General features: G+C 40.8%; 1 protein-coding gene across 1 annotated transcript in view; it reads right to left on the bottom strand.

Moving 5' to 3' along the window:
* The window catches only part of PDE3B (phosphodiesterase 3B), a 175,220-nt gene extending 155,307 nt beyond the window's left edge, over positions 1-19,913 (bottom strand). Inside the window, exon 1 of the mRNA XM_030332778.1 lies at positions 18,850-19,913. Coding sequence (XP_030188638.1) covers positions 18,850-19,824 — 975 coding nt within the window. The 5' untranslated portion in view covers positions 19,825-19,913. The remainder of the gene's footprint in view (positions 1-18,849) is intronic.
* Positions 19,914-23,626: the final 3,713 nt, after the last annotated feature.

Genomic DNA, 23,626 nt, shown 5'->3' with positions numbered 1-23,626 from the left:
CACTGTGAACTCACAAATGTACTAATGAGAAACACAAAATATAAATGTTGGAGCCTTGTTCTCAGGGAGCTTACATCCTAGGGAGCACACGCATACATAAGAAAACAACAAGCTGTTACCCGAGAAAGCCAAGCTTTTTGTCACTTCTCCCAAGTCAGCAACTTTCCATTCTCTATGGTAGCTACTGATACTAATGATACTACTAACCTTTCACACACCCAGACCTGAAATGCCTTCATACTGAGAGTCTCACTTTCCGAATTTTTCCTTCCAGGGTAAATGCTATTGTTTTCTACTGATTCAGTCCTAGCTCATTCATTCTCCCGTCGCAAATTAGGCACTGCTGGTAATGTTTTATAACATCACGGTTGCTTAGTTTTACCTATGTATCTGTTATCAGCATTTCTTCTTGATTTCAGTTCTTTGTGCCTGAACCATATGTATTTTTGGTGAGACAAATTCCCAATTTTTGCTGGTCTCAAATGATTTTAATTTGTTCTCTTCCCAGAAAGTTTTGCTGGACATTGATTTCTAGTTTGACAGTTGTTTTCCCTCAGCACACGAAGGATGACACTCTACTGCTTTCTGGGACCACTGCTGCTATTAATAAGTCACCTTTCAGTATAATTGTCACTCATCTTTTTTTGTAGTTGATGTCTCTTTTCTCCCTGACTCCTTTTACTACTTCTCTTTTTTGTGTGTTCTGAATTTTGCAATGATACATCTGGGGTGGATTTCTTTTTATTTTGCTTAAATTCAGAGGGCTTTCTGGCTATCAATTGTATTTTTCATCAGAGCTATAGAATTCAACTTTACACCCATTATCTCCTCAAATATGCCTGTTTTCCATTTTCTTATAGCCTTTCAGAACTTCATTTAAATCCATGTTAAATTTTTTTTCTCCTCATTCTCCAAGTTGCTCTATTTCTCTTAACTTCCAACTCTTTTTTTCTCTGCAGAGTGTTTCTCTGTAGAACTTTCTATTTTATTTCGTTAAACATATTAACATTTCCTATACCTAGTAGATGACATTTCTGACCTCTGAAGACTTTCGGGGTGTGATTTTTTTTTTTTTTTTTTGCTGTATACTTTTTTTCTGCATGTTCATACTCATTGTGCCTTGTTTCCTTGCATGTTTTATGGATATTTTTTAAAATGTTTTTTAAACTTTTTTTTTAACATTTATTTTTGAGACAAAGAGAGACAGAGCACAGGTGGGGGAGGGGCAGAGAGAGAGGGAGACACAGATTCGGAAGCAGGCTCCAGGCTCTGAGCCTTCAGCACAGAACCTGACGTGGGGCTCGAACTCATGAACTGTGAGATCATGACCTAAGCTGAAGTCGGACACTTAACTGACTGAGCCACCCAGGCGCCCCTATGGATCTTTGATGAATGCAGTGCTCAATTTTTATCTGTGGGAATTAATTTGAGGAATTTGAATTTACTCCTAACAATCACCTGGGACCACTTTACATTTTTCACTTGTGTTTTCTCAGTCTGCATATATAGCATTAATTTCAGTAAAAAATCTAACTAAGTACTTTATTATTCCAATTATAATTCTGGAAAGGGCAAAAGTATGGAACACAGTAAAAAGATTAGTGACTGCCAGGGGTGGGGAGTGGGGAAGGAATAAATACGTGGGCAGAGGATATTTAGGGCAGTGAAAGTACTTTTTATTTTCCGTAATGATGCATACTTATCATTATACATTTGTCTAAACCCATAGATTGTATGTACAACACCAAGAGTGAAACCTAGTGGAAAGTATGGACTTGGAGTGATTACGACGTGTCAATGTAGGTAGGCCCTCAGTTGTACCAAATCTTGTGGGAGATGTTAATAATGGAACAGACTATACCAGGTTGAGGGCAAAGTGTATATGGGAAATTTCTGTACGTTCCCCTCAATTTTCCAGTGAACTTTAAACTCCTCTAAAAAAAAAATCAAGTCTTAAAAATAATAATGACAACTTAATTAAGCCTTAGTTTTCAAATTTTTTAATTAAATGAGAACAATAAAGATTACACACCCACAAACACAAACTGTTAGAATAAACAAATTCAGGAAAGCTGCAGAACACAAAATCAACACATATAAATCAGCTATACTCTACACACTGACAATGAGCAATTCAAAAATAAAATTAAGAAACAAGTCCACTTACAATAGCAGCAAAATAGATACTTAGGAAAAAACTTAACCAAAGAGGAAAAAGTCTCATACACTGAAAACTATAAAACACTGCTCAAAGAAATTAAAACACAAATAAATAGAAAAACTAATAAATACAAAGATATCCCATGTTAACGGATGGTAAGATGTAATATGGTTAACATAACACTATTCAAAGCAATCTGTGAATTCAAAGCAAAGCCTATGAAAATTCCAACAATGATTATGCTGAGTGAAATAAATTAGTCACAAGAAGGTAAATACTGTAGGATTCCACTTCTGTGAGGTATCCACCAGAAAACTATCAGAATAAATGACTTCAATAAAGTTGTAGTATACAAAATAACATACAGAAATCTGTAATGTTTCCATACAATAATGAAGTAGCAGAAAAAGATACTAACAAAACAATTCCACTTACAATAGCACCAAAAAGAATACAATACCTAGGAATAAACTTAATCAAAAAACTGAAAGATCAGTACTCTGAAAACTATAAAACACTGATGAGAGAAAGTAAAGATAAAACAAATGGAAAGATATTCCATGTTCATGGACTCGAAGACTGAATACTGCTAAAATGTCCATACTGCCCAAAGCAATCTATAAAACCAATGCAATTCCTATCAAAATATCAATAGCATGTTTCACAGAACTAGAACAAATTCTAGAATTTATATGGAACCACAAAAGACCCCAAATAGCCAAAGCAATCTTGAGAAAGAAAAACAAAGTTGTAGGTATCACAATCCCAAATTTCAAGATATCCTACAAAGATACAATGATCAAAACAGTACGGTACTGGCACAAAAAGAGACACATAGATCAATAGAACAGTACAGAGAACCCAGAAATAAATCCACATTTGTCACCTAATCCATAACAGAGGAGGCCAGACAGTCCCTTCACTAAATGGTGCTGGGAAAACTAGACAGCTACATGCAGAAGAATGAAACTGGACCACTTTCTTACACCACATACAAAACTAAACTCAAAATGGATTAAAGACCTAAATGTGAGACCTGAAATATAAAACTCCTATAAGAAAATATAGCCAGTCATCTCTTTGACATCAGCCTTAGCAACATTTTTCTACACATGTCCCCTCAGGCAAGGGAAACAAAAGTAAAAATAAACAATTGAGACTACACCAAAATAAAAAGCTTTTGCAGAGCAAAGGAAGCAATCAAGAAAACAAAAAGGTGGGCACCTGGGTAGCTCAGTCGGTTAAGCATCCGATTTCAGCTCAGGTCATGATCTCGAGGTTTGTGAGTTCAAGCCCCACGTTGAGCTCTGTGCTAGCAGCTCAGAGCCTGGAGCCTGCTTCGGATTCTGTGACTCCCTCTCTCTTTGCCCCTCCCCTGCTCACGCTCTGTCTCTGTCTCTCAAAAAATAAACATTAAAAAAAAGAAAAAAAAGTTTAAAAGGAAACAAAAAGGCAACCTACAAATGGGAGAAGATATCTGCAAATGATATATCTGATAAGGGGTTAATATCCAAAATATATAAAGAATTTTTAAAACTCAACATCAAAAACACACATAATCTGATTTAAAAATGGGCAGAGGACCTGAATAGACATTCCAAGGAAGACATACAGATGGCTAACAAACACACGAAAAGATGCTCAGCATCTCTAATCATCACGTAAATGAAAATCAAAACCATAAGGAGAAACCACCTTACACCTACTGGAATGGCTAGTATCAAAAAGACAAGAAATAACAACTGTTGGGAAAATGTGGAGAAAAAGGAACCCTTACACACTGCTGCTAGAAATATAAACTGGTACAGCCACTGTGGAAAATAGTATGGAGGCTCCTCAAAAAATTGAAAATAGAAATACCTTAAGACTCAGTAATTCCACTACTGGGTATTTACCCAAAGAAAATGAAAACACTAATTCAAAAAGATATATTTTTTTTAAAGATTTATGCACCCCTATGTTTAGTGCAGCATTATTTACAATAGCCAAGATATGGAAGCAACCTAGGTGTCCATGAATAGATGAAGGGATAAAGAAAATGTGGTACGGGTATACAATGGAATATGACTCAGACATAAAAAAGGATGACAACATGGTTGGGCCTAGAAGGTATTATGCTAAGCGAAATAAGTTGGAGAAAGACATATATAATTTCACTTACATGTGTAATCTAAAGAACAAAACAAATGAACAAACAAAAAGGGAAGAAACAGACCCATAAATACAGAGAACTGCTAGCTGCCAGAGGGGAGGGGGAAACAGGATAGGTAAAATAGGTAAAGGGGAATGGAAGGTACATGCTTCCAGTTATGGAATGAATAAATCATAGGGATGAAAGGTACAGTATAGGAAATACAGTCAATGGTATTGTAACAGTGTTATACAGTGATAGATGGTGCCTGTGCTTCTGGTGAGCACTGCATAACATACAGTTACCCAACCACTATGTTGTTTGTACACCTGAAACTAATGTAACACTGCATGTCAACTATTCTTCAATTGAAAAAAAAAAAAAAACTGGGGGAGGGGGGAGGGGAGGGAGGGTACCTGTCAGGTTCAGTTGATAGATCATGCAACTCTTGATCTCATGGCCTTGAGTTCAAGCCCCACACTGGGCATAGAGCTTACATTAAAAAAAAAAAAAAAAAAAAAAAGTACAAGGGCCCTCTTGTTATATGTTACTATATTTTATTCCTCCTCAATTCCCTTGAGCCAAAGTCAACATAGGCATCCCGTATCCACAGCCATATTTATTTCTCATTTACCCTTTCACTGGGGGAGTAACACTTTGGGTCTCACCTAGATTCCTGAGTTTGGACAGACTCTAGATTTTATCTCTTAAGCCTGGCCATATCTAACAGAAGCAAATGTTCAAAGTCTCTAAGGATGGTGAGAAACTCTTCCAGTGAAAGCTGGTTTTACTGTCTGCTTCCCTCTCAGAATTCCTACTGAAGGACAGAAGAATATGCCATCCCCAAATATGCCACTTTGGCATACTGAGTACTTTGAATTAGCATAGAAAATACAGTCAATAATACTGTAATAACTTTGTGTGGTGACAGATAACCACACTCATCATAGTATTTCATCAGGTATATTACTGTCAAACCACTATGCTGTTTACCTGAAACTAATATAATACTGTATGTCAACTACACTCAATAAAAAATAGAAATTTAAAAATAAATAAAAATAAAGGTACTTGAGAAGCAGCTAGTGCAAGATGGACAGTCTAACCCTCCTTTGTCTCCCCCACCCTCAAAGCAGGAGATAAATCTCCAGTGCGAAAGGTACCTCTCCCAATGCCAGGAGAGTAGAAAGCATCCTTATCACCAGAGATGGGAAATTAGAGCCAAGAAGGCTGTATAAACAAAAACTTGTTACTTCTTCATCAATTTACTACCCCAAGCCCAAACCTCTTTGTCTTGTCAATTCCTCACACATGTATTGTTTCTTTGTCTAAAAGGTATAAAAGATTCCTTCTTTGGTCACTTCTTTGAGTTTCATATTTGTATGGGACTCCCGCATATGCAGTTAAATTTGTTTTCTACCGGTAATCTGTTTTACGTCAATTTAATTATTAGACCAGGCAAAGAACCTAGAAGGGAAATGTTTTCTACCCTACACTACCTTCAGTTCTTTTTTGGGATCTGAGATTTTCTTACTCAGTGATTCCTTTCAAAAAGTATTCCATAAAATGTTTAAACCTGTAGTTTAGTTGTTTCAGCTGGGAGAGTTCTTAGGGGTTTGTTTACACTGGTAAATGGCACTCAGCATATTATGGTATTTTCTATGTACTAGCTAAGTGATTTAGAGCTAGTTAATTTGCCTTTCTGCTTTAGTGTCTAGCTGCAAAACAGGATCCCAATAATTATTTCACAGGGTTGTTAAGACTAGCACATAGTAAGTACTTGGTAATTACTACATCTTATGATAATCCCTCTTTTCTGATCCTGGGTTACATTACTTTATTGCCTATATTATTTTTACCACTGATATTGACATTTCTGATAAAGGACTTAAACCTCTTTTTTAGTTATTAGCATTGATTGGTCACTCAAAGTGAACAGTTTGCCTGATTTGACTATGTTTTGTGTGACTTTTCAATCTCTTAGTTGAAAAGAAGTTATTTATCTCCATACACACTTAGAGTAAGGTAGAAATCACACCAGAATAACTCTTTTTTTAAGTTTATTCATTTTGAGAGAGAGAGACAGAGCACATGAGAGACAGAGAGGGACAGAGAGAATCCCAAGCAGGCTCCCTACAGCCAGTGCAGAGCCTGACACGGAGTTTGAACCCACAAACCATGAGATCATGACCTGAGCTGAAACCAAGGGTTGGCTGCTTAACCGACTGATTCACCCAGGTGCCCCTACACGGAGTAACTTTAACACAGAGAACAAACTGAAGGTTGATGGCAGGGGAAAGGGGAAAATGGGTGATGGGCATTGAGAAGGGCACTTGTTGGAATGAGCACTGGGTGTTGTATGTAAGCGATAAATCACGGGAATCTACCCCCAAAACCAAGAGCTCACTGTATACACTGTATGTTAGCCAACTTGACAACAAATTATATTAAAAAACTAAAATAAAATAAATTTTAAAAAATTATTTTTAAAGTCATAGGGAAATTTTTTCATAGGAGTGAAATTTTTTTAAATTCATTTTTGACTTATTTTATATCAAGAAGAAACGTTCTTTGAAAATTAAAGGTCAGGGGTGCCTGGGTGGCGCAGTCGGTTAAGTGCCCGACTTCAGCCAGGTCACGATCTCCCGGTCCGTGAGTTCGAGCCCCGCGTCAGGCTCTGGGCTGATGGCTCAGAGCCTGGAGCCTGTTTCCGATTCTGTGTCTCCCTCTCTCTCTGCCCCTCCCCCGTTCATGCTCTGTCTCTCTCTGTCCCAAAAATAAATAAACGTTGAAAAAAAAAAATTTAAAAAAAAAAAAAGAAAAAAAGAAAATTAAAGGTCAATTGTTAATTACTTCTTGAAGGCTTTCCAATACTCAGAGAGAGTTAGTTGTTCCTTCCATACTGTTCCCATAGTACCTTGTTTATACCTCTGCTATGTCACTTTCCACACTGAATTGTAATTATTTACTCACATTTTCTCTCTGCATTAGAGTTTGAGCTCCTTGGAATACAGACCCTGTGCTTAGTATCTCCGGAGCCTAGCATATATAAAAGGCAATTTGCAAATATATACTAACTCTGATCAAATTAGTTTTCCACTACTTTCCTACATTAACTCTTTAGACATTTGAAATATCCTTTCTCTCATGTATACCTTTTGTTGTTCCTTTGATAAGTAATTCTATCTAATCTGAAAAGTTCTATTCTCCACCTATGTTCTCATGAATATGAAATGCAAAACGCAAACTGCAAACTATGAGGCAGAAACTGACAAATCTATCAGCAAAGTGAGATTTTTTTATTTTTTAATGTTTTATTTTACTTTTTTATTATTATTTTTTAATGTTTGTTTTTGACAGAGAGAGACAGAGACACAGACAGAGCATGAGCGGGGGAGGGGCAGAAGAGAGAGGGAGACACAGAATTTGAAGCAGGCTCCAGGCTCTGAGCTGTCAGCACAGAGCCCGACGCAGGGCTGGAACTTATTGATGGGGAGATCATGACCTGAGCCAAAGTTGGAGGCTCAACTGACTGAGCCATCTAGGCACCTCAAGCTTTTGTTTCTTAAGTTTATGCATTTTTTTTTTTTTTATTTTGAAAGAGACAGAGCACAAGCAGAGAAGGAACAGAGAGGAGAGAGAATCCTAAGAAGGCTCCATGCTGTCAGCACAGAGCCCACAGAGGTGAGGGTCGGGGGGAGGGGTGTCACCACGGCTCGATCTCATGAACTGAGATCAGGAACTGAGGCAAAATCAACAGTAGGAAGCTCAGCTGACTGAACCACCCAGATGTCCCAGTAAAGTGAGATTTTTCATATTCTCTCCAGTTACAAATGGGTCAAGAAGATTTTTTTAAAAAGTCAATAAGGACACAGAAAACATGACAAGAACATTTTACAACAATTTACCTACCAGACAGCCAACATTGTACCTAAAAATTGAAATATATATATTATTTTCAAGCACACAGAACAGTAATGAAAACTGATCATATGTTAGGCCACATCTTTTGCCCACAAGGCAATTAAATCAGAAAACAACCATAAAATAACTAGAAAACCTGCATGATTAGAAATTTTTATTATTTCAAAGCAACTTGTTAGTCAAAAGGGAAATCAAAATGAAAATGAGAAAATGCTTAGGGCTGAACAATAACACTGCTACACATCAAACCTTGTGAGAGTCAACTAGAGCAATATTTAGAGAAATGTATAATCTGAAATGAATACACTAAAAAGTCTCAAAATTAACGGGCTTAACATCTCAATTACAAAGTTAGAAAAAGAACAAGAGGGGCGCCTGGGTGGCACAGTCGGTTAAGCGTCCGACTTCAGCCAGGTCACGATCTTGCGGTCCGTGAGTTCGAGCCCCGTGTCAGGCTCTGGGCTGATGGCTCAGAGCCTGGAGCCTGTTTCCGATTCTGTGTCTCTCTCTCTCTGCCCCTCCCCCGTTCATGCTCTGTCTCTCTCTGTCCCAAAAAATAAATAAACGTTGAAAAAAAATTAAAAAAAAAAGAACAAGAAAATAAGCTCAAAGAGGGGTGCCTAGGTGGCTCAGTCAGTTAAGCATCTGACTTTAGCTCAGGTCATGATCTTGCAGTCTATGGGTTCCAGCCCTGAGTCAGGCTCTGAGCTGTCTTCCTTCGGATTCTGTGTCTTCCCGTCTCTCTCTGCCCCTCCCCTGCCTGCGCTCTGTCTCTCTGTCTCTCTCTCAAAAATAAATAAACATTAAAAAAAATTTTAAGAAAAGAAACTCAAAGAAAGAAAAAAATAACAATAAAAGAGCTGGTATAAATAAAATAGAAAATAAGTACCAATCCAAAGAGTTGGTTTTTTAAAAAGATTAAAAAGCAAATAGAGGCAGGTCACCTGGTGGCTCAGCTCGTTGCATCCAACTTCAGCTCAGGTCATGATCTCACGGTTTGTGAGTTCAAGTCCCACATCAGGCTCTGTTCTGACAGCTCAGAGCCTGGAGCCTGCTTCAGATTCTGTGTCTCCCTCTCTCTCTGCCCCTCTCATGGCTCACACTCTGTCTCTCACTCTCTCCTTCAAAAATAAATGAACATTAAAGAAAAAAACTTTTAATAAAAAAAAAAGGAAATAGAGGCACCTGTATGACTCAGTTGGTTAAGGGTTCCCCTGTTGATTTTGGCTCAGGTCATGATCTCACAGATGGTAGGTTCAAGCCCCACAATGGGCTCTGCACTGACAAAGCACAGCTTGCTTGGGATTCTCTCTCTCCCTCCCACTCTGCTTCTCATCCACTTGTGCACATGTGCATGAGTGCGCTCTCTCTCTCAAAAAAAAATAAACTTAAAAAAAAAAAAAGCAAATGAACTTCTAGCAAGGCCAATTAAGAAACAAAGAAAAGACATACAAATGATATTAGAAATGAAAGAGAGGGAGCCTGGGTGGCTCAGTCGTTTAAGTCTCATTTGGCTCAAGTCATGATCTCCTGGTTTGTGGGTTCAAGCCCCATATTGAGCTTTCTGCTGTCAGCACAGGGCCCGCTTCAGATCTTCTATCTGGCCTCTCACTGGCCCTCTCCTGCTTACATGCATGCATGCACTCTCTCTCTCTCAAAAATAAATAAACATTTTTAAAAAATGAAAAAGAGGACATTAATGCAGATGCTGAACAGACTAACCAGATAATAAAAAGATATTATGAACCAAGAAAATAAATTTGAAAAGTTACATTAAATAAATTCCTAGAAAAATATCACTTAAAAATTTCAATCAAAAGCAAATTCTTCTCTAAACTGTTCAAAAGATTTATTGCAATGCTGATCCCAACAGGATTTTTGTGAAACTTGACAAACTTATTCTGAAATTTATATTCAAAAGCAAAGTCCAAAAAACCCCAACATACTCTTTAAGAACTTTTTAAAGAGATTTACCACATATTATCTTATTATAAAGCTATTACAATTAAGACAGTGTGGTATAAACACAGAGTGCATAAACTAACCAATTAAACTTAATAAAGAGCCTGGGTGGTTCAATTGGTTATGTGTCCAAATTTGGCTCAGCTCATGATCTCGCTGTCCGTGAGTTCCAGCCCTGCATCGGACTCTGTGCTGACAGCTCAGAGCCTGGAGCCTGCTTCAGATTCTGTGTCTCCCTCTCTCTCTGCCCCTTCCCCATTCATGCTCTGTCTCTCTCTCAAAAATAAACATTAAAAATAAATTTAAAATAAATAAAAATAAAAAAATAAAGAGCCCAGATACAGATTCATACAGATACTGAATCTTCAGACATATATCTTGATATATGGCAGAGGTAGCAATGCTGATAAATGGAGAATAAATTTTTCAATAAATTGTGTTCAGATAATATCCACTGGATAAAAAAATGAGATTGGATCATATGAAGCAATTCTTTATGGGTAAAAAGTTTTGAAAGGCAAAACTTTAAAATGTTAAAAAGAAACATAGAAATCTATATTATAACTTCCAATAGGGAAGGGTTTCATAAACAAGACACAAAGAGTCTTAGCATTAGAGCATTATCAGGCGCCTGGGTGGCTCAGTCATTTAAGCATCCAATTCTTGATTTTGGCTCAGTCATGATCTCACAGTTTGTGAGTTTGAGCCACAAATCAGGCTTTGCACTGACAGCACAGAGCTTGCTTGGGATTCTCTCTCTCCCTCTCTCTCTGCCCCTCCCCTGCTCTCTCTCTCTCTCTCTCTCTCAAAGTAAAGAAATTTTAAAAAAATAAAATAAAATAAATATAAAGAAATTAATTAAAAAAAAAGAACTTCAGTTATCAAAAGACACCATAAAAACTGAAAGAAGATATTTGCAAGTCAAACAATTAATAAGGGATTAATGTCCTATGTCCAGAATACATAAAGAACTCATGATTTATTAAGAAAAAATAAACCAGCAAAATAAAAGAGCAAAAGATATAAACAGGTAAGCCCTGAATAAGAAATGTAGTCCACGGGTGCCTGGGTGGCTCTGGGTTAATTAAGCATCTGACTTCAGCTGAGGTCATGATCTCACAGTTCATGGGTTCGAGCCCTGTGTTGGGCTCTGTGCTGGCAGTTCAGAGCCTGGAGCCTACTTCAGGTTCTGTGTCTCCCTCTCTCTCTGCCCCTTCCCCCACTCGTGCTCTGTCTCTCTCTCTTTCTCAAAAATAAATAAACATTAAAAAAACAAAAAACAAAAATAATTTTTAAAAATGTAGTCCATAAATATAAAAAGTACTCGGCCTTATTAGTAATTAGGAAAATACAAATTAAAATCTCACAGAAATACCACTTCACACCCTCTAAACTAACAAAAATAAAGTCAATAAATAGGAGTCATTGGTTTCAGGGAATTCTAGCAAAAGTATAAAGGGTATACCCATTTTGAAAAACAATTCAACTTGCCATAGTGTCTTAGTTTTCTACCGCCACCTGTATGGGTTGAACTGTGTTCTCCCAAAAAAGTTGAAATCCTAACCCTCAGTATCTCATAAGGTGACTTTATTTGGAAATAAGGTCTGCACATAGGTCCTTAGGGTTAGGCCCTAATCATGTATGACTGGGTTCCTTACAAAAAGGGGAAATTGGGACACAAAGACAGGCACAGAGAGAAAATGAAGCAACACAGATAAAGTGCCATGTGAAAGATGAAGGTCAAGATAGGGGGGATGCATCTACAATCCCAAAACTGCCTAACAATGCCAGCAAGCCACCAGAAGCTGCGAGGCAGCCTCTCCCTCTGAGCTCTTGCAAAGGAACCAACCTTGATCTTGGATTTCTAGGCTCCAGAACTGAAACAATGGATTTGTGGCTCAAGCCACCCAGTTTGCGGTACTTTGTTTCAGCAACCTATACAAACTGTTGCAAAGTAATACATTCCTGTAACAACTAAAACCTCAATGGTATAAAACAACACAAATTTATTATGTCACAGCTCTATGGGTCAGGCTGGTCTGACTGAGCTAAAATCAAGGTGTTGGCAGGGCTTCATTTCATTCAGGGAACTCTAAGGAAAAGTCCATTTCCTTGTCTTTTCCAGCTTTGAGAGGCTGCCTGCTCTCCTTGACTGCTGACCTTCTTCTCCTATTTCAAAGCCAAAGGTGGATTAAGCGAGTCTTCCTCACCCTGTATTACTCCAACCGTACAGCCACTGTCACATCTCTTCGGTCACTGTGATCTCTTCTGCCTCCCTCTTCCACTTTTTTAAGGACCCTTGCAATTCCATGGAACCACTCAGACAATCCTGGCTGATCTTCCCATTTCAAGGCCCTTAACTTAATCTCACCTGCAAAGTCCCCTTTGCCACATAAAGTAACAAATTCACAAATTCCAGGAGTTAGAACAGGCACATGTTCAGGGTTCCATTATTCTGCCTAGTAAAATTGAATAGGAGCCTATCTTGCAACTTAGCAATTCTTCCTCTAGATGCACATATGCACCAGAAGACGTTTATAAGAATTTTCATAGCAGCATTGTATATAATAGCAAAAACTGAAAACTACCCAAGGGTCCACAAACAGTGGAATGGATAAGTAAATTTTACTATGCCCATATGATATTAAAATACTATAAAGCACTCAAAAATTAACTACAACTATCCAAATCAACGTGGATGCATCTCAGAAATCATCAGAAAAAAAAAGTTATAAAAAAAAAAGTTATAGAAGAATTCATACAGCATGATTCTATTTACTTAAAGTTCAGATGTAGGCAATACAACATATTATTTACTTAGGAATACATTCATGGGGATTATAATAGTAAAGCTAAGTAAGGGAATTAATACTGTGTGTGTGTGTGTGTGTGTATATATATATATACATATGTGTGTATATACATATATATGTATATATGTATATATATATTCTCATATATATATATGTGTGTATATATATATATATATATATATATATACATATACACATATATATATATGAGAATAGATGTGTTGCCTCTGAGGCAGGGAAAAGGAGATACAAAATAGGTTACACGGGGAACTTCGAAGAAAATGAGGGGTGAGTACATGACTTTTGTTTGTTTTATTTTCTTCTTTAAACCATACCAAAATATACATATGTATAGTCTTTCACGTATGGCATTTCTCATTTACAAATTTAAGTGCTGAGTAAATAAATGTAAGAAACCCTGGATGCAAGTTGTCTGAAATCTAGGGAACAAGTAGTCAATGTCCTCTAAGGGATGGAGGAGGGATAAAGATCTTTATCTTATAAAGATAAAGATACCTGCTAGGTATCAATATTGGAGGGAAAATTCTAGGTTGCAAAAGAAAAAGACAGCGGGAAACACACTCCTGTGCCCAAGTTTTAGGAACAAGCTTCCAACAATCACTTAAACAAACACAGATCAACTTGTATATAATAAGGTGAACAATGTTACAAACTGTCAGAAAGACTCAGACAGAACTCAGCTCTCTTAAAGTTTTGCTTGGCTAACATAGGAGTTCAGTTTGTTTTGTTTAAACTGAGAGCCCTCAGGCAAAGTAGGCAATAGTCAGTTCACTACCATTCTTCTCACCCTCCCCTCCTTTCTCAACATGTAACATAAATGCATTATGTGGCTGGCCTCTGAAGGCACCTGAGTTTGAGACCAGCTGCATCCTACAAGTCACCCTGAAACAACCACATCAGGTATCAAGTGTGTCTTCAAGGTCAACACAGAGGCTTTGCTATCTCTCACTCCTATCTCTCTCCCACCACTCCCCACCCCACCCACCTCTTTTAACCAAGGACGTCTTTTATCACATAATTGGAGACAGCTGGCAAAACTATGCATTCAGGCACTCTTTATGGAAAATATAGAGGGATTAGCAGTCCAGACCTAGACTCAAGTCCTTGTGTCCCAATATTTCACAGCATAACCTGGAGACGATATTATCTCCCTGGAGTTGAATTTCTTTCCTTTCTATAAAATGATATTTCAGGGTTACGTGGGTGGCTCAGTCAGTTAAGTGTCTGACTCTTGATTTGGGCTCACAGTTGGTGAGATTTTGCCTGGAATCAGGCTCAGCACTGACAGCACGAAGCCTGCTTGGGATTCTCACTCTCCCTCTCTCTCTGCCCCTCCCCCACTCTTGTGCAGGCTCATACTCTCAAAATAAACTTGAAAAAAATGATATTTCAATTAGATAAATTCTAAATCTCTTCTATCTTCTATAGCTATACAAATATACTCATGTTCAAATAAACTTGTTCAGCAAGTATAGTCTGTTTTGTTTTGGCTAGGGGTATAGGAAAGAAGTAAAATGTGCTAGGGAAATGGGCTGACACAGTAATTGGGAATAAGGAAGGAGAATAAGAAGGGCCTGCCTGAGGAGGATAAAAAGTCAGAGGACAATGAAAACAAACTTCATACGGGTTTACTCATGGTTGACCCTATTTACCTTTCACTCAGTGTGGAAAAACATAAACTATGGAGATGTTATTATTTCATACGATATAATGAAAATATTCTATCTCAGGTCATGACTGCTTCGCGTGATTTATTTTTATACATGGCCATCTCTGCTATAATGGAGCTTTGTCCTCTGCTTATACATTAATTTGAGTATCACTAGTCTACAGCCATACCACCCTGAACGCGCCCGATCTCGTCTGATCTCGGAAGCTAAGCAGGGTCGGGCCTGGTTAGTACTTGGATGGGAGTATCACTGTACTTTCTAAAGATTCTTAATCCTATCTGTTCCTTAAAGGAAATTTTAACCAGTGTGAATGATAGAAGCAGAACAAGAAAGTCCACAAGTCAATAACAATAAGCAGTCCTCAAACAGCTAGAGCCAAGGATGGATGTGAGGAAGGGGTGTTCGTTCAGTAAGTCCCACGTGGCTTTTTAAAAAACAAAACAAACAAAAGGCTAAAAGCAGATTATAAAGGACTTTGTAGGCAAGGGTCAAGAGCATGAACTCTATCCTGTGAACAATAAAAAAGTCTAAGAGATTTTTAAGAGTGAGTGATTTGATTAAATCTGTGATTTTTGAAAGATAATTCTTATGGCAGAGGACATATTTACAAAATAGAGCATAAAATCATTACATAGGTTGATATTTTACTACAAAAATATTAACATGAAATGAGAATAAAACGCTCACTCATTAAAACCATAAAGTAAATTTCACAAATACTACAGTATGAGTAAAGAAATTCATAGTGGAGTTTGCCTTGCAAATTCCTTAAGGGGGTAAATAATCACTTAAACTTTAAAGTCTTTTTTAAAGGCCTACCTACTACATGTGTATATCTCTTTCATATAAAATTAACACTTTAAATAATATTTATGGGCTTTAAGGCCACAGAATTTTTAAATATTTACCTAACCATTTAGAAAGCACTTAGCATTTTAGGTATAGAAAAATATCTCACACAGTAACTTACACCTTTCAAAACCTCCGATTTAGCTAGTCTATCACACACCAAATCATCTGGTTGAGAAGCTGAAAACTACATTGTAGAATAAACAATTAAAATGGCATAGATATGTAGTTTGTTATGCTCTGGTCAATGCCTCTATGTAGACAACTGATTTTTTTTTTTTCTTTTAGCTTCCTATTAGTTTCAGCTGACTGCTGGCAAATGCACCACAAACCGAGTGCTTCTTTCCATTAACCCAAGAGAGGACACAGTCAGCAGTAACTAGATTTAAACTTTAAATCTCTAAATGCTTTGCTAAAAACAACAAAAACCCTTAGCTAAGAAATGACACATACACAGCATTTACATCAAGTACTACCAGTCTAATTACGAAAATCAAGTGTCTTGCAAACATATGCCATTAATTTTCAACATCGTACCTAATATCCCAAAAGTTAAAAATTATTTTAAATAAACTCTGACACAATTAAAAGCATTTATATGAGTTTTCAATTGTTTTTCAAAGATGTTCATAAAAACATTTAAGTTCTTGAAGAAATCAAAGTATAATTTTGTTATCAATCCAAAAATGAATCCACATACACTTTTTTAAAGTGCTCTATTCAAAAAGTAGAATATCTGTTCATCTTTTCCAATTAGAAAACATAGCTTATTAGTATCAACATTCAACATTTAAGTAAAACTTAAAGAACTACTAATTTGTGACGTTTTAGTTATACTTTTATTTATACCTTACTAAAAGAAATGGATTCTAGAACTGAACGGTACTATAGAATTAATCTACTGGGATCCCCTAACTTGACAGGATACTGAGACTCACTCACTTACTTGTCCAAGATCACACAGTAGAGCCACGACTTAACCCTTGACTCTCTGCCTATGAATTCAGGACATTTCCCCCTGTATCAAGTTCTACTCAAAATCTTTTTTGCCTTCCTTCACTTTCTGAAACAAAAAGGCGACTTCACAATTGTCACATACAAAGTTCACCACTTTGAAAATCAGAAAAATCTCTTGGTCTTTTAGTTCCGTGAAAGTGCTAATTTCTCCTTAACTTCTTTAACCTAATAAACATGCAAACAAAAGCCACAGACCCACTGTTAGACTTCAGGAATTTAGCATAAGTAAAAATGAATGTTAATTATAATCTTTGCGAAGTTAAAAATATCTAGTAATTTGTAGTAATGCCAAAATAGTACTACTTTATGACACTGAATGTTAAATAGCCACGTATAAACCCTTGAGCTAACATCATATATTGAAGACCCCAAAAATGGTTTCTACTCATGTGAATACGGGTTTTCTGAAATAAGAAAATATGCCCTTTTTAAAAGTGAAATTGTGTTTTCCTCTAATACAAATAGTAAAGGAAGCAACCTAGCAATAACAACACCACTGCACCTAGCTGAAGGCTGAAAAAGGTTACTGTTGGTAAAAGAGGACCAGACTAGGATTAAGATGACCAGAGATCTTCAATTTACAAGAAAACAGCCATAACTGGCTATACCAACAGATTACAATTAAAATACATTACAGTGCAATACTGTTAAGTACAGGAAAATTGTTTACAAACGTGATGAGACTGCTAAAACACTTTTCTGGTATGAAAAAATGCAACCTATTCACATATAGTCAAGCCAACTGCCATTCCAGCCTGTGAAAAGAGCCGAAATGACTTTGCTCTGCAGCTTTTCTCCCAACAGTGTTTCTCCTGACACACATCTTTCTAAGCATTGTCTAGACAGCATCGCTGGCTGTAAACTTAGAAAACAAAAGGCATAACACTTTTTGAACAATTCTTTCTAGCATGTGGCCCAGTAAGTACAGACCACAAAAGCGGCCTCTGAGAGAACGCTTTTCAAGAAAGCAAAGTGTGGTCTCATTGGAACCTTTCAGATCAGTGTTAAACATAAAATCAATGTGGTAGCTTGAAGACTATTAAAAAGAGAGCATCGGACGTAGTAAGAACAAGAAACTTCTGTTTCAAATACACTGGGTCCCAGTGTAAAACATAGCACTGGTCAAAAAGCCTGAAAACCAATGGTGTAGACTCCTACTCTCCTACTTAAAACCTCTACACTCCTCTTTCTAGCTGCTTAGAAAACAGCATTGAAAACTGAAACGTGTAGGTTCAAGTCCCAGCACCGCCACTTACTGGATGTGGGAAGTAGTTGGGTAACTTCTATAAGCCTCAATTTACTCATCTCTAAATTGAGGTTGTCATCCACCATACAGAGCTTTTGTGAGGATTTGAGAAAATATATGTAATATTTTGCACCTAGCAAATGTTCAATGAATAACAACTATATTTGCTGATTTCTTGGTGACATAGGACAAGATTTCTCCAAACTACATAAAGAGCAACTTTTCCCTGAGGGTGATTTCAATTCCTTTAAAAAAACAAAACAAAACAAACAAAAAAGCCATGTAAACCTAGAGGGGGGGAAATGGAAATACTTCTGGCATCTTTCCAGACATTACTAAGTTTAAAGGTTAAATTGTTACAACACTCTCCTAATTATGCAACAAATACCCATGGACAGGAGTTAGCCTGTAAAAGATTATGATGGCCTATACTACTGAAACTGGGAGAGGTGGGGAAGAATCCCTTAAAAATTATTCCCAACAATCTTTTCATCTACACTAACAAGCCTCAGTTCCACAGCTCATCCCTGTTCATTATAGGATCTCGAATTCGTCCTCTCGATTATCAAGAATGAAACCGCACTGATTAAAATTTATACACACACACGCGCGCGCGCCCACACACACCCACACACACACGTGTATTCAATCTAATTGCTATATGTGATCACTGGAGAGATACCATCATTATACCAGCAACAAACAGCACCAAAAAGACATAACTCAGTGTGTGCCAAAGTGGCGAGTCGTCGATCTATTAAACCGCAAATAACTCACCTCATTCCTCTGAGAACTCTGAGAACAAAGTCTTTAAAAGTTGCAATACGATCAGTCTGCGATTTCATTTCTATTCCAAGATAAAAGGTACTTCTGCACGTTTACAAAGCTTCCTGTAATTTAGCATTTCTTTCCAGAACAAACCTGACCCCCACCCCCACCCCCACCCCGCAAACCCTGGAAGCTAACGTGCTTTCGAGAACGCTAATTCAAGTTGGGAATCGAAGCGATAAAACCGCATTCGCTTCCTTCCCAAGCCGTGCTTTCTGGTACCATACCTGTTCGCGGGAAATGCAAGGCAACGAAGGTCTCCTGAACATCTTGGAACTGCCGGAGTAACCGGCCGAAGTTTCTCCGAACGACACGCAGCTGGACCTCCTGCGGGGTCTGATCACAGGCACTTTGTCCTCGGCGGTACTGGCCAAGCGAGGGTGATGAGGGGCTTCCCTGATCTGGAAGAAGTGATCCAAGCCCAGGGCCAGCAGGCAGCCGGCGTCCCCGACCAGGCAGGCGAGCAGCGGCCTGAGGGCGGCGGGCAGCGACCCGAGCCCGGTGAAGGAGACCCACCAGACGAAGCTGGAGAAGAGCAGCACCAGGATGCCGTGCCGGAGCCCGGCCGGGTGCGCGAGCGTCAGCAAGCCCACGCAGCTCAGCGCCGAGAACAACCTGCCCGCCACCGCGGGGGGCGTGTGCTGGGCCGCGGCGGGGGGCCCCCAAGCCCAAGTCCACGCCTGCCACGCCAAGAAGTCCCCCAGGTAACAGCAGGCTGGCAGCGCCAGCAGCCACCAGGCGCCGCCGCCGCCGCCGCTCCGGCCCGGCCCGGGGCCCCGCTTGCTCCGGGTCAGGAAGCAGGTGAGGAAGAAGAAGGCACAGGCGATGCTGAACAGGGGGCTGAGGCTGTGCGAGCACACGCTCAGCACGGTCCGCAGCCGGGCGGCCCCGGCAGCCCAGCTCCCGGGCCCCGAGCCGAGCAGCAGGGCGAGGACAAAGGCGGCCAGGGCGCCCAGCGAGAGGCGCGCCCGGGCGGAGGGGGAGCCGCGGCGCGGCTGCTGGGGGGAGGCCGGCGGCGGCAGCAGCAGCTCCACGTTGCAGAAGCGGCAGAGGTGGAAGAAGAAGCCACGCGGAGGGTCCTGCCGCAGGGGGCTCACGCAGCTCTTCACGTAGCCGTTCCTCAGACTCTCGGGGGGCGGGCCGGCCCCGTCCGGCGCCTGCGGGCACCGCATGGCTTTGGCGTCTCGCTCGTCCCTCCTCATGGCCGGGACCCGGGCTGGCCGCGGGGCTCGGCACGCCCCTCTCGGACCGCGGCGGCCGCTCGCGCTCCCTCAGCACCCCCGGCCCCGCGCTCCGGGCGCCCCCCCGGCTCGGCAGCGCGTCAGGGTTGCGCCCGCCGCCGCGGCCCGGGGTCCCCGCCGCGCGGGCGTTGGAGCGGCGGGGTCCGCGACATGCTGGCGGAGGAGAGGGGCGGAAGGGGCTGCTCCCGGGACCGCTGCGGCCGCCCCCTCCGCGTCCCTCGGGCACCGCTCGGGACTGGAGACTCGGCGTCGCCTCCCAGCTCCCGCGGGCTGCAACAGTTACCTCCCGGCCGCAGCCTGGTCCGTTGGGCGCGCGAGCGGCGGCGGGCGGGCTGGCGCTCCTCCCCCGTGCCTGCCCCGGGCCGGCGCGCGCCCCGCCCGCCGCTCGCGCGCGCCCGCGCCCCGTCCAGTCGCTGTCGCGGACGCGAGCCGGGGATCCCGCGGACTGAGCGCGCCGGGACCCGGGAGAGCGCAGCCGGGGCCACCCGGAAACCGACCCGGGCTGGCAGAGGCGGGCGGGGTCTTCTCCGGGTGGGAGGGGGCAAGCCCGCTATCCTGGGACCCCAGGCGCGCGGGTTCCCTTTGGGGCTAAGTCACAGACACGCACCCAGGCTCCGACAGGTCACCACTGGGGTTTGGGGGAAAGAGGGCGTTTGCGGTCCCCAAGGGCAGTGCCTACTTGGGAAACCGAGTTGTGAGGGGTTGGGGGGAGCCGGACCCGCCTCTCACCTCATCCAGGTTCAGGGTGGGCCCCTTGGACTGCCCGAACTGTGCCACCGGGTAAGGTCCAGCCACCGCCAGGGGCATGGTGAAGGATCCCTGACCGTGTGGCTGGGTCTGCTCTCAACAGCAACGTGGAATCTTGAACCACTCAGTAGGCCCGGAATATTCACGGTGGTCTTAGGAAGGAGCGTGCACTTGGAGTGCTCCCCCAGAGCATCCATCTGAGTAGATACTATTGAGCTTGTCTTCCTCAAGAACCGTCTTCACGGGCAAGGAACTAACGTCCCGTCCTCCGCTTCCTACCCTTGCCATACATACTCATTAGTTCATATCTGAATCTCCCTAAACAAGCGTAGAAAATCTGCTGTCACACAGCTTTTTCCACACTGGAGCCTTTTTCACTGTAACGGCGTGTTCTAGAGAGGAGGGATGGGAGGATTCGGAGTCCTCTCCAAGACCAGTGCCCAGTTTGGATCGGTTGGCCACAAAAGAAGCCAAATAAGATGCTATCTGTGAATTACTGGTGAAACTAGCAACATGGAAACACTGACTTGAAAGTGACAAGAACTTTGCTGTACCAAAGGGACTGCTCTGGAATCTAACCAATCATAACTGCCTTGGAGAGTGAACTGTGTTTCCCTCCGCCGAAACTCTCCCTTCAACCTCATGACAGGCCTGCATTTCTCAAAGAGCTAATTCCACATTTTTCCAGGGAGATGAGAAACCTTACTGTGTGGTAAATCCCACAAACAGGCCCATTTTTCACCAATTAATCTCTGCCCACAGCCATGACCTAAAACAGACCATTTTCGTATATGGCCATAGTTCACATACATAGCAAAAATCCCGAGAAATTAGCACAAGCATTTGACCCAGAGGAAAAAAAGACCAGAATTTCCCTTTCCATTTCTGTCCCTTGAACAAAAGAAGAAATATTTAATAGAGTTTTCAAATCGATTACTCAAATGCTTTCCTTAAAAGACCAAAATCCATGGTGTCTCTTTTTTCCACCATCACAATGGAAATTTTTGTTTTTAAGTATCCTCACAACACAGCGCAACAAATACCTTTTTTAAATGAAATGCACAGAACTCATCACTACCAAAGTAGGAAACTGAGTGGATGCATTTGAGCTTTTACAGAAGAGCATGGCAAAGCTACCAATGGCATCCCTGAAATGCCCATTATAAATTCTCGTAAGAAATAATAAACCGATTTGAAAATTAGAACAAATTCAGATTAAAGATGTTGTTTTAAAACCTTGGGTAGTAATCTGAGGTGGGATAGGCGTGGAAATATTAATGGCCTAGAAATCCTTTTCATAGTTTGTAATCCTGGCCCAGCCATTCATGCCCTGGCAGTAAGCAAGTCACATAACATTTCCAGTCCAGTCCTCATTCTTCTCAATTGTAAAATTGCCAAAAGTTCATTTTGAAGACCTTTCACAAGTTCCTTCCGGTCTTGGGGCGCCTGGGTGGCTCAGTCAGTTGAGCCCCAGACTTCAGCTCAGGTCATGATCTCACGGTTCGTGGATTCTAGCCCTGCGTCGTTGGTCTCTGGGCTGACAGCTCGGAGCCTGGAGCCTGTTTCAGATTCTGTGTCTCCCTCTTTCTGCCCCTCCCCCACTCTTTAAAATAAACAAACAAACAAACAAAAAAGTCCCTTCCAGTCTCAAAAAGTTTAATATCCGTATGACAAAAATATATAGGCATCGTTAGGATCCATGTTCCAGATTGCCAAGAGCAACCTTTAAATTATTTGTACCATCAAACTAAAGCAAACTCTCAGTGTTGACAGATCAAAATAAAAGGCTTTGTATCAAAGAACTATTATCTGGCAAATAAAATTCAAAATACTCTTCATAGTTTCCAGTTCTTTCACCTTTTTTCAGCTGTCTACCCAAGTCTTTATAAGGCTGACAGCCCAAGTCTTTCAATAACCTATATTTGGCCTGCATACCTCTAAACACCAACCCAGCACCTGACAGGATTCTAAAATAAAATGTAAGGACGTAACCAAAGACCATCAGTTTACTTAACTAAAATTATGCACAAAAAGAATGAGCTTGCTATGTTTATAGCAACTCCCTTCTCTGTTTACAGTCCATGTCAAAGATTATTAGTAAGGCACATTTCTTAGAGTTCAGATTATTTAATTATTCTTTTGCCAGATATAAACAACCAATAGAATTACTTAGCTCTTGTCTTTAGGTTCAGGAATGTATGACCGTTATCTGTTGTGAAAAAAAGAAAAAAAAAGACCTAAAGTCAACGTCACAACATACCTTTGACTTTTCTCAGTACTCTACCCCACCCTTATTTTACCTAACTTTGCCTGTGCTCACATCTAGACCCCATGATCTCCTCCACCAGAATCATTCTCCCAGTTTGATGATCCTATGACATGGGATCCTAGTGCTTACCACCCAGCTCCCCAGCTGTCCTGGTGCAATGCAACCCCATATGTATTCCTCTATTCTAAATGGGGTCCTTGCTCTCAAGTTCCAGACACCCAGTTTTCCCAGGTTCCCCAGTTTGTAGGATGAGAATTTCGTTCTCCATTTTAGGTACCGACACCAGTAAGTTGATAGTGCCTCCAATTAACTATGGGAAAGCTAAAACCCTGTTTAGGTCTTTCCAATCTCAGAGCCAAAAACTCGGTTCCTAAACACTAGTCCACTATTCTAGTGGCTAAGTATCCCCCTTGACAGACCTTCTAGATGCTGTTGCTTACCCACTTGTCTAACCTTATAGGCAGCACGACTTTTACTTCCTCAATTCTCCCGTATACCATTTAATCTCTCTCCCATATTGAATGTATGTCCCATCACTGGGCTCAGCCCAGCGATTAGAACACTACCTCTTCATCTGGGACCCCTGGTGCTCACCATTGCTGCACTGGAAATTGCCTTCTCTATGAATTACCTTGTTCTCTCCTTAACCTTCATCTTCAGAGAAGCAAAATAACAATTGAGCCTCCTGTTAGGTCTCAGCTCCTCCTCCCCATCTGTCCTATCTTCTGATAAAGTGCAACTACCTGG

Source organism: Lynx canadensis, chromosome D1 (genome assembly GCF_007474595.2).
Source record: "Lynx canadensis isolate LIC74 chromosome D1, mLynCan4.pri.v2, whole genome shotgun sequence".
NCBI classification, from domain to species: domain Eukaryota; kingdom Metazoa; phylum Chordata; class Mammalia; order Carnivora; family Felidae; genus Lynx; species Lynx canadensis.
This window is presented reverse-complemented; position numbering and strand designations above follow the sequence as displayed.